Source organism: Aythya fuligula, chromosome Z, assembly GCF_009819795.1.
Source record: "Aythya fuligula isolate bAytFul2 chromosome Z, bAytFul2.pri, whole genome shotgun sequence".
Lineage (NCBI taxonomy): Eukaryota > Metazoa > Chordata > Aves > Anseriformes > Anatidae > Aythya > Aythya fuligula.
In genome coordinates this window covers 43,361,371-43,372,988 of record NC_045593.1, presented here as the reverse complement: position 1 = coordinate 43,372,988, position 11,618 = coordinate 43,361,371, and the positions used below count along the sequence as shown (strand labels likewise).

Below are 11,618 nucleotides of genomic sequence, written 5' to 3'. Positions count from 1 at the left end.
GGGGCGAGCAGGTGCCGTGCCATGCGGTGCCGTGCCGTGCCATGCGGTGCCGCACCCTCCACCCTCCCTCTCCCCTCGGGCCACCTCGGCGCTTGCTGCCGGCCAGAGCCGCCCCCTTGCCCGCCTCCCTCCGGGGGCACCGGGGCGGAGCAGGGCCCGTCCCGTCCCGTCCCGTCCCGTCCCGTTCCGCCCCGCCGAGCGCACGGCGCAGTGCTGCCGCCAGCCCGGGCCGTGCCTTGCCGTGCCGGGCCGTGCCGTGCCGTGCCGTGCCGTGCCGCGGGCAGAGGACGGGGGCGATGGACCCCGACGGGGAGGACCTGTCCCGGCTGCGCGCCCTCTTCCTGTCCTGCGACGCCAACGGCTCGGGCCGTATCGAGCGGGAGGACTTCGCGGCGCTCTGCGCCGAGCTGCGGGTACGGCCGGAGGAGGCCGAGGCCATCTTCCAGCGCCTCGACAGCGACCGCGACGGGGCCATCACCTTCCCGGAGTTCGCTCGCGGCTTCCGCGGCGCCACCCGGAGGCGGCGGCCCGGAGCCGGCCGCGGAGAGCCGCGGGACGGGGGAGACGACGAGGGGGAGACGGCGGCAGCGCGGGCCGCCGCGGGGCTGGAGCAGTCCTGGAGGGACTTCGAGGTCCGGCTGGGGGACGAGGCGAGGTTCATCCCCAGGTAAGGCCCGTCCCGTCGGGCCGCCCGCAGCGCTGCCGTGCGCTGATGATGCCACACAGCACCCCGACGGGCACTGCTTTGCCCCGGTGTGAGCGGGAAGGAAGAAAACCGGGGGTAGATTTGGGTCATTAAAGCTGGGTGTCGCGGGTCTATCAGTACGAAGCTGGTTGCGTTTCACTGATACGTATTTTGGGGGTCAGCAGTAGCCTGCCTGAAACTTGAGGTGCTCCGTGTTACAAAAATACTGGCTGTGGAAAGTACGGAGTAATTTTGCTTAATTCAAAAATTGCAACTTGAACTGGAAAACGAGCAATCTGAGATTAAGGGCAGCTAGTTCAGGGACAATTGAAACAGATACATGACCATATGCAAAGGGGCTTGTGTCAAACTCCAGCAGAGCTGTCTGTGAGATCCACAGGCTCTACTTAAAAGCATGTCAGAACCTGTGTAACTTTTCCACCAATCAAGTCATTTGTACAGTTTGTTGCTTTACAGGAACACAAATCACTGGCAAATTTATCATTCTGGTCTTCATGTAACACACCTTAAATTACTCCTGAAACAATAGTTTGGTTCTAGCTACTTTTAAAATCCATGTGGCTCTTGCAATGACAAATGTCTTCAAAGAGATGTCCCATAGGTTAAAGAGTTTACTATTCATGCCCACAATCAGAGTAGGTTGCTTTTTACTGAACTGAAAAATAAGCCTCGTTTGAAAGTCTGCAGAAGCAATCCAGAACTTAACCTAAAGCCAGAGAGATAATCAACAGGGGATGCAAAAATGTGACTCATGAACAGTGATGGCTTGTGAAAGCATCCATTGCCTTTTGGTAATAAGCGTGTTGCTGTCTCTTGGTTACTGTGTTTGCAGCAGCAGAGGTTTGAAGAGGTTGCTTGTCTAAGAGGACAGTAGGACGGGACGGAACTAACCCTCTCGGGTTTGAGTGTCCAGACATGTAATTTAGTTATATTGTTTTGGGATTCTTAGGCAAACAGAACTAAATGCCAATAATTAAATACATGTGTGCCAGGTGGGCAGTTATTTGTTGTAACATTTCCCATTCATGTTTAGCTTTATAAATACCTTTGAACATCCTTCACAGTTGGCTATATTTCTTAGGTGTGTGCCAACGTCAGCTGAAGAACAGTGTACCCTTTGTTTTTCCTGTTCTTTCTCATTCCTGTGCTGAAGCACTAGAAGCAGGTCTTTGTTACAGCTCAACTTTTTTTTTTTTTTTTTTTTTTTTTTTTCCATTTATGACCCATATCTTTTTTTGTTGAAATATATCTCTGATATATATATATATATTTATGTCCCACTGGGAACATTTGGACCAATTATGTGAGTGAGAAATGAATATATTTAAAGTGTTAAAGTCTGGGCATGGAAGAGGTTTTAAACAGCAGAATATAACAAAACCATGTAATGTACAAGCTGGTACTTCAAAAAACATGCTTATTTTTTAATTTAAATAATTATTTTATTTTTAGTTGTTTATTGGTTCATTTTTTTTAAATGCTTTCTAAGAACAGACCTAGGTTGGCACAGACCTGCCTCTTCAATACTGTAAAAGAGCCTGTGTTCTCACATTGTGATTTATCACCCTTCATATTTTTGCTGTAACATTTGTGTCGAAAATCATGAGAAAAGTAATTACAAGAAAGAAACTCCTCAAATGGAGATGAATGGAGTTAGTTGTCTGTATTTTTGATCTCAGTTTTGAGGTCATCTTGGGATCTTGGGGGTTCAGTCCCTCAAGATTCTGTGCATTCTGGTCCTGCTCTGGCAAAACACTGTCACATGCGTTGATGCTGTTGTGGTTTGTACAGCAAAAAACAAGGTGCAGGAGATTAAAGTAATGAGACAAAAATATTACTGAAGTAAGGAGAAAATTACCCAGCATCTGCGGTCTGTGTCATTCTTGAGTTTGATCAAATACCCGTGGAAACCAAAAGGAAAATTTTCACTGATGTCAGCACATGTGGTTCAGCCTCTTCTTCTACAAATGAGCTTTTAAAAGCCATAAATAGGTCTCCATAATAGCATGGAAAACCCAGTAACACCGATCAATATCCTAACTTAATGGAGTAGCAGGCATCAGGTGCAACATTTTTTACTGTAAGGTACTGCCTAGTACCAGGTAATAAAATATGCCTGTACTAAAATGAGCATATTTTGAATTTAGTTAATTTTTGAAAATAAATTTTTATTATTGGATGGACCTTGTCTCTGTATTTTGGTGTCTGGGTGGCTCAGTTCTGTTAGCTTAAACATTCAAGTCCATTCTGGAGTTGTATCTCATGTAGTTAAACAAGGGTAGTAACACTGCAAAGTTTCTTTTCAGCCCTACTCCCTCTGAACAGATTTTCAGGGCTGAATTCAGTTAGGTTTCTTTGTAAGGTGGTCACTGTGAGTCAAATTATTGTTTGTCTTAGTCTCCACATGTACTCAGTGAGCAATTGTGCCTCTAGCACAAAAAAGTGGAATCTTTCCAGGCTAGTGACCTAGTATAATGTGTGAGGTCAGATTTTAGTGGAATTGCGTAGAGGGTTGGGTATTTTTTTGGCATTCATTTAATTTAAAAATGCAACTACTCCTTCTTTGTTGTTCATATTCAATCTGCTATAATGAGTAATTAAACACAAAAAGTTTGCTGTACTTTTGGTTTACATGGAGAGAATAGCCAATGGGGGTATATCTGTGTGAGCTTTAGGAGATCTACTTTATTAGAACTCAGACACAGCCATTGGTTTACAAAAAAAAAAAAAAAAAAAAAAAAAAAAAAAGGGGAATTTAGCTATTTGGTGCTCCAGGCAGTGAGTAGTCCAGTGTATTTCTTGCCCTGAAAGGGTTTAGCCTGTGGCTGTGTTACTGGTGTTGCATTCCAGTTTAATATGTGGTCTTCCTCAGGTCTGTTTGGATTTCAGTGGTAAGATGAGAACTTTCACTCCACTCCCTTAACAGGCATGCACTCCTTTAAGTATGTGAAAAGGTCTCATGATAGCCACACTTCTGCTTTTTTAACTTGGAACAAAGAATGATCCGATGTCCACTGGTTCGTCAGGATACAACCTATTCTTATGATCCTTGTAGCAGTTATTTCTGTCTGTAAAACATGGGTAAAAACTTCCCAGAAAACATATTCTGAAATTTAAATTTCAAAGATCTTAAATCAGAAGGAGAAAAGACTTGAACTGCATGTATTGTGAGCCTTCTTGCTTATTGCTGGGATAAACTGAATCCCTTTCAACAATAGCAGGCAGTATTTCTGTGATGTTTGGGATAAACTGGTTGAAAAATGAACTAAATTAATTTCATCATGAATGTAGGTGAATCTAGAGAAGAAAGTTTGTATCCCTGTTTAAGTTAATTTGTTCTGCTTCAGACATAAGCCTCTCCACTGCCTTGATTGTTAATCTGGGGATCTGTTTCTTTTGCCTCCTTTCTGCGCTGCCATACTATGAGATTTTATGCATTGTAAAATTACAAAGTTTCCTAATTTAATTGAGAAAACAGTTCACTCCTAAATATGTAATCTGGGCCTGTATAGAAAATGTTGGTCTGGTAGACATCATAAAATGAGAAAAGAATATTGTTTTCAACAGTAGCAACTTAAACTGTAAAGGTGGATGATGCTAATGGCATATGCTGCTGTGCAACATGAGAGGAAGGGGGCTCTTCTGCAGAAAAAAATAGTTCAGAACTCATTATGCACTTGCTGTCATGAGCCAGAATGGATTTTGTGCCAAAGTGAATAGAAAACTAAGCCTCAGCTCTTATCAGGAGATTGTGTTTATTTCCAGGAGATGAAGAGCCATGATACTAGCAGTGGAATTTCCTTGGAAGTTGACGTGTGTTTCTCAGAGAGGGAGTGAATGCAAAGCCTGAGGAGAAGCAGCTGTTTGGTCCACCTTTATCACAGTGCTGAAGAGGGGATCTGTGCTGTAGGATTTTTTCTTGTTTTCTCACAATGAGGGGTTGGCAAAAGAGCTCTGCAGGAAGAGTGTGGAAGTGTGGAGGATCTTCTGTGAGCTAGAAGTCTTTCAGAGCTACCTTAGGTTTTCCTACCAGTTGTTTCTTTTTTTCCTTTAATCAGAACAGCATCTGTACCAAATAACTTAGGCTCTTTTGTTAGGTTCATTTGTTTTACTGAAATTTTTGTGTCTCATTTTCAATAGACCCATCATTTGGAACATTCTGCCTCTCCACAGACTTCATCTTTCCCTCCTTTCCCACAGACTTTTCCACACGTGCCCCACTACTTGCTCCAAGTTGCACGTCTGTCCTTGGACAGGGAACAGTATTTATTTCTTGGAACACTAGAAGTCCCATCCCTGCAAATCTGCTGCCACTCCCTTGACAAACTCTCACCTGGGGGTTGAGGATTTGATCTTCTTTTAATGCAGTTCAATTAGTGAAAGGACTTATAAAGAAAAGCTGATACTAAAAGAAACACTGTGCTTCAGGTTAAGAAATACTTCAAAGTTTATTTTGTATGAATGTTTCATGTAATTGTGTTTCTCCTCAAGGCTTTTACTGTAGGAGAAAGTGTTAGACACTCACCTGGGACAGAAGGTTTTCTGAACAGGGTATTTTCCTATTCTTGGTAGTACACACAGGTTATTAATCTCCAGTGTAAGGACAGATGTGTGATGCCTAATCTTTCTCTTGCTCTGACCACCCAGCTCAGATCCTCCTGGCTCAGACAACCTTGCATTTCATCCTTTCATACCCACACCAGAACAGAGGTGCTACAGGTGGTAAGAGTGATTTTTGCAAGATCATCTACACTGGGAAAAGACCATTCAAGGACAGACCATTCTAAAGCTTAGAATCAGGGGCATATTATTATTATTATCAGCATGCAGACATGTTTAAGTGTAGTGGTGATTGTCTTTGCTTCTACCTGCACATACAAAATCAGAAGCTGTATTTTTCAGGTGCCTGAAGGATGTCTGGGTCAACAAATCAAAGAGAAAGTTTGAAAGTTGGGGACTGTAAGTCTGCAGGTAGTAACATGGCTAAGAAAGAGGACAAAAGTGAAGGCAAAGATCAGAAAAGCAGCAATGGATGTTGTGGAAAAGACATATATATAAATATTTATATTATATATTTATATATATGTCTTTTCCTATATATGTCTTTTTCATATACATATATATATATATGTAGACAGAAAGACCTCTTTTGAGTTAATGTAAAAGCTCTTGCTGGAGAACAATTTGGTCTCATTTTTTTACCTCTCATTGCAGTCCTAGCCCAGTGAGATTCTTTAGCCCACTTCCAGTCCAAGTGGGCTTCTATCTTGTCCTGCTGCGTTGTGTTTTCCTGAGTGCTCTGCACAGGTGGGCCCTGAAATTCTGCTGGTACCTTTGTAAGTCTCTACCTTTCTAAAGCAGACCCTGGTAAATATACACAAAATAGTGGTGGAAAAAACACTGAATCATTACCATGCCAGGGGAAGTGGTATTATAACATCACTGTCAAATCTTTGATTTTTGTCTGTTTTCTGAAAGCTTGTTGCACTTTGCCTTTTACTTGGTGGAGAACTGCACTACAAATACAGCCCAATCTGTCAGACTAAACAGAACATGTAACATAACAAACTTTCTTTGCAACTAGATAGGGAATACATGTAAGAAACTCAGAGTTACTCTTCTTTGATACATTCCACCAACTTCCTTTGAGCTGCATTTGGAGTGTGGACTGGTAGGCAAACTGTCATTCAGCCATTTAAAACAATACTGTGAATTGATATGAATTGGTTTAAATAAAATTATGCCATGTAATATCATCTAAGTATCTGATATCTCTAATCTTTGTTTTGTGTTTTTTTTTTTTTTTTTTTTTCTTTTCTTTTTTTTTTTTTCCTCTGCTCTTTCTCCATTCTACTTTGGTATTTTAAATCTATCATATTACAGATGGCATTATCATCAGGGCAGATTTATTTTATTTCTGTAATGCAGTAACTCTATGTAATACAGTATTATGTGAAGTTATTAAAACATTAGTTAGTTAATACAATTACAATTAATATAATTACAGTTAATAATTTTACAGAGAACCTAAACTAGTAAAACCTTTGAGATGAGGTAAGGTAAAGTGAGACCAGTATCTGGTCAGGATAATGTACTTTTTTGTAAGTACTTTGTGCTTCTAAGTGCTTATAAGTGCTTTGTGCTTATACTTCATGGTAGACGGTACCAGCATAGAACCAGAGGGTCCAAAGTGACAGTTTCTTTCATGTTGTATTTGAAAATGCTCTTTCTATGCAATTGTGAAGCTTTACAGCTGTGTTTGTGTGGAACTTAAAGGGGTACAGCTTTTAATCTATTTAAAAGGGGATTTGTGGGTTTCAAGAAACGCTAATTTTAAAGGACAAACCTGAGCATTTCATATGAATTTTGTTGAAACTGAAGCAAAGGCATTTTAGTTTCCTTTTTTGTTCAGAGCAAAGACTATTCAGTGTTCAGGAGTCAGCTCAGTAAAGTCTGTTTGTGAAATCTCCCTTGACAAATAATTTTGAGTAACTAATACATTTGCAGAAAGAAATAGCATGTCCAGGAGAACTGGAGATAAACAAATAAATTAGGCAATATCTATAGCAACTAGTTTGTCCCGCTGCAGTGATGTCACTAATGCTTAGCAAAGCATGTAGAGGAGTGATTTAAAATATGAAAGAGATGATTAAGAACAATTCTTCTCTTAATCATCAAATACTTATTGCATGCTGATATACAGTGTATGTAACTGCATCCTTCTAAAATCCAGTGAAAGTATAAAATATTATCACAACGTGCTCTATGCTAATCATGGATGCTTGGAGTGATTAAGTCAGTAAGAGTCTTCCCAGTTCATGAAAATGTATTACTGCTTGCTGAAGGTGTAAGTAATCAAGTAGAGTCCCATCAATTTTGTTGCTTTAATTCATTTCTCCTGCATTTTCCTGTTGCTGCAGTACTTGTTGATTGATGTTTTTAATTGAGATATCCTGTAAGGCTGCCATAGAAGCTCACAGGTGAGTGTCACTGAGAATTTCAGTGGCCAACTTTTATCTAAAAAAGTCTTGCATGTCCTTTCCAAGATTCTGTACAGTGTAGTTTTTTGGATGTAGCTTCTTTGACCTGAAGTTAGCAAATGACGAACCCTGCACAGGATGGGGCAAGAAAGACAGAGTACCAAGATAACCGTATATTCCTTGTGAAAATAAGTCATGTAGGTCCTTAAATATCCTACCATAAATTGGTAGGCTGTGATTTGGAAGAGTCTCAGGTAAATGTTTGCTCAAGTAATGTATGTTTTGTGTTAACATCGAGTAAAAAGTAATTTTGCCACTGTTTGGTTGCTTTGTAGGAAATAAGGTCATTAGTAGGCATTTCCCTGGCAACAATGAAATCTAACAGAAAAAAAGATAATTCCAGAATACAGATCTTGAATTTGTATTTCTTATTCCTAAAAGTTATATGCACTGACCTAACTTGAGTTGAATGTATTTGCCTCAGAAGATTGATAACCTCTGTTCATCTTGCTGTGGCTAGTGCCATTTCTGTTTTACATGCCACACTTCTAAAGGGGTATGTGTACATTGACACTGTGTGAAGAAGTGACATTCTTCAGCAGCTAATTTCAAATATGCACCGTATCTGCTTTTATCTAAAATTTAAGACTGTTCTGTAAGCAGTTTTGGTGAGGTGTTTACATCTCTGAAGGACGACTGCTGAAGTGCCAGGAATTTATGAGATGCAGCATATGTTATCATATCCAGCTAGCAGACTAAATGGAATTTCAAGTAAAGGGACTACAGAGAGACTGCATTTTGTAATTTTTGAAGTACATGTACAGTCATACTCCAGCTTCAAGGCTAATCAGCAGTAATGGAAGTGTAGTAGGAAATCTGTGAATGGTATCACTTCGGGACACTCAACTTACTGTTTATCCAGTTGCTGATACTTGGAATTCAGTGTTTAAATACAACCGATCTGTTGTACACTTGGAATTTAACTGAGACCCGGCGAACCTGAATCATAAACTTATTCTGTGATATGTGCTGTTATCACAAGCATTCTAAATTTCTTTATTGTGCTGTAATCTTTCAGCACAGAAATTTCACATATGTCTGAATGACGTAATAGTACAGAGTGAAAGGAAGGCAGATTTTAAATGAATTTTTTTCCCGATTTTAGCATTTTTAATGGTGTTATTTTATCTGAGTGTGGTTGCCAAGGAAAACGTCCCTTAACAGTTTCTTAAAGGTACATGTAGAATACTGAGTAAACATATGTCTGGGGAGTTCTTTAATGATATGTTGCTTTTACATATGTTGTGTCATCTGATGATCAGATAAATCTGTATGTTATTGTAACCATACGTTTTGTGAACCTTGATATTATTCTATTTAAATGTTATTTAAATGAAATTGTATGCATACATAGTCAGAGTCAAGTTTACTTTAAGTTTAACTTCTGTAGTTACTGAATACACCTAAAACCTAAGGCTTTGTAAATGAGACCATTTGCAAGACAGAAACATGTAGGTACACAAAAATGCCTCTGGCTTCAGTAAATCTGTATTTTCTGTGATGGTGTTATGTTCCTGTGTATTGAAATAAGTATCTGCATTTCATCTGGAAACTTATTTTATGGTTTCCTGAAACATTTAATTGTTTAAAATGGAAATCTGAGCTAAAGGAGCAATTCTGGTACAGCTGTAATAAAATAAGTTATAATTTCCATGGGAAAATCATAAAGAAGAAGCAGAGTGCTGGAATGTTGATAGTTTAAACTCTGGAAGTACCTCAGGTGGGAAAACCACACTGAATGTTGATATCATGCTTGTAGTGAATGTGTTCATTAGCACTGCCTTTCATAGAAGAGTAGCAGCTCTCTAATAAGGAGGATCATTAAATTAGAGGTTAAGCTTTCCTGTAACAATAAAAAGAGGACAGGTATTTGTGATATGTTAGATATGGCGTGTGACTAGAAATTGCAAAACATTATTTCTGTTTACATTTCTGCCACTGGTATGATGTATTTCCTCATGACTGGTCTGCTTCCTGCACCTTTGTAGACCTGCTTTTCCGTTTTACTTTTTTTTTTTTTTTTTAAATCTGTAAATTCTCAAATACCTGCCTATGTTCCGGTATAACGTCTACAGGGCAGTCAGCTTCAGTTGTCCTTAGAATTGCTAAATTCTGATGTTATAGAATTTTCTCTGATATATTATATATATATATAGATAGGTAGGTATCATATAATTGCCTTATGATAATCCAGTTATTCGAACTAAGCTGGCTTTTAATACAAACTGTTACCTGACATTAATAATGGTATGACCAGAAATCAGAGCTTTTTACAAACTAATCTGTGTAATAACATTTTGGTGCTTATGCTATTTTGCATCTTGTCAAAATGGTTTGCTTTGACAATTAAAACTGTACACAATCTACAGGAATGAGTCCAGATTAAGTGGGAATCAGAACATTGTATTCCTGCATTGGGGCAGCCATTAAGAAGCAGTATAAATTTCAGGAAGTCTTTTAATAACTTAAAAGATCTACAGAGACTTTTTATTTTTTCTTTATATATTAGTTGTCTTTCACATAAGAGTTATATGTAAAATTAGCTTCTTACAATTTTTTTTTCTTTTATTTATGTACTGTTTTTGTGGAATAAAACAGGGCTGTCATTGTTAGGGGTGCAGATTTCAGCACCAAAATAATTTGTTTTAAATGAGAGAGGAGTATTTTATTTTTCTCTACAAATCTGCCCACTTATACAATATATCTGAAGACTAAATGTCTAACAGATGGGGAGCATCAGACTTTGTACAGGTAGCTGTCTTTGCTTCTGTGCCTCTGTGGGTAGCTTTTTGCTTTTCTGAATTTTGCAGGCCATGCATATTTCCATATTGCTACAAAGATATTGTTACCTGTATTTAGTTTTCAGCCTAGCTAGCAAACCTCTGTCATTTTACCCCATGTGGTGGTGTCACAGGACATATGATCAGCCCCTACTGTATCTTAAACATCCATTTTTACTTAGGTGGTTGGTGTACTTACTCACTTTCACATTTTTATGCAGCTTGCTATAGCATTATACCTCTCCACAGATTATAATTAACATTACAGCCACCAGAAATATTGATTTGTATTGTGGATTACTCCAGTGGCATGCTCTTCAATACATCACAAATATAAGTACAAAAAATTGACTAAAACTAAAAAAGATTTTTCTACAGTAGCTATGTTAAAAGAAATTGAAAGAGTAAAAATAATTTAGAATAACACAGACCTATCTTGCTGAATGTTCAATGTCTGTATTTAACTTGTTAAATTTTAAAAATAGGCAATAAAGGGGAATACCTTCATTTGTAATACATTTTTCAAACCTCTTACAGAACATTGTTCCAAGTAAGTCTGTTAAAAAGGTATCTGTCTTTTTCAGACAAGAGCAAGTCAGTGTTCTGTATCAGAACATACACATAGTGGAACCAGGATTAATCCAGTCATACGAACATGTCATTAAGAACTTCATCCGAGAGATCAAGCTTCAAAGCACAGAGATGGAAACCTTGGCCATTGCTGTCAAAAGGTATAGTGAGTTGTGCTTCTAGTTCACTTATGCAGTTACATTTTTCTCTTTCGCACTTTGTTGGATTAAACTACTGGAAGTCAATGCCAAAATATGCCTGAGTGTTTTCATAAACTGAGTTCTAAAGTTAGCTTATATGCACATGTGCATAAACATTCCCTGTTCATACTTTGGATAAATTCTGTCTGTGTTCTTATGTTTAATGTCTTAATGCATTTTGACTCCTCTTCCATGGCTGTACCTTTGAGGTTTAGCATACTCTCCCATTACAATTTCATTTGAAAAAATGTATTTTTGCTTCTCCGGAGCTAAGGACAGATTTTCCATGTGTCGGTGCTGCAAGTTGCTGCAAGTAGTTATC

General features: G+C 39.0%; 1 protein-coding gene across 1 annotated transcript in view; it reads left to right on the top strand.

The window, feature by feature from the left end:
• The first annotated feature begins 296 nt into the window (after positions 1–296).
• Positions 297–11,618, top strand: part of RASEF (RAS and EF-hand domain containing) — a 35,122-nt gene continuing 23,800 nt past the window's right edge. The window contains exons 1-2 of the mRNA XM_032206113.1: positions 297–667; positions 11,111–11,257. Of these exons, the coding sequence (XP_032062004.1) occupies positions 297–667; positions 11,111–11,257 (518 nt within the window). The remainder of the gene's footprint in view (positions 668–11,110; positions 11,258–11,618) is intronic.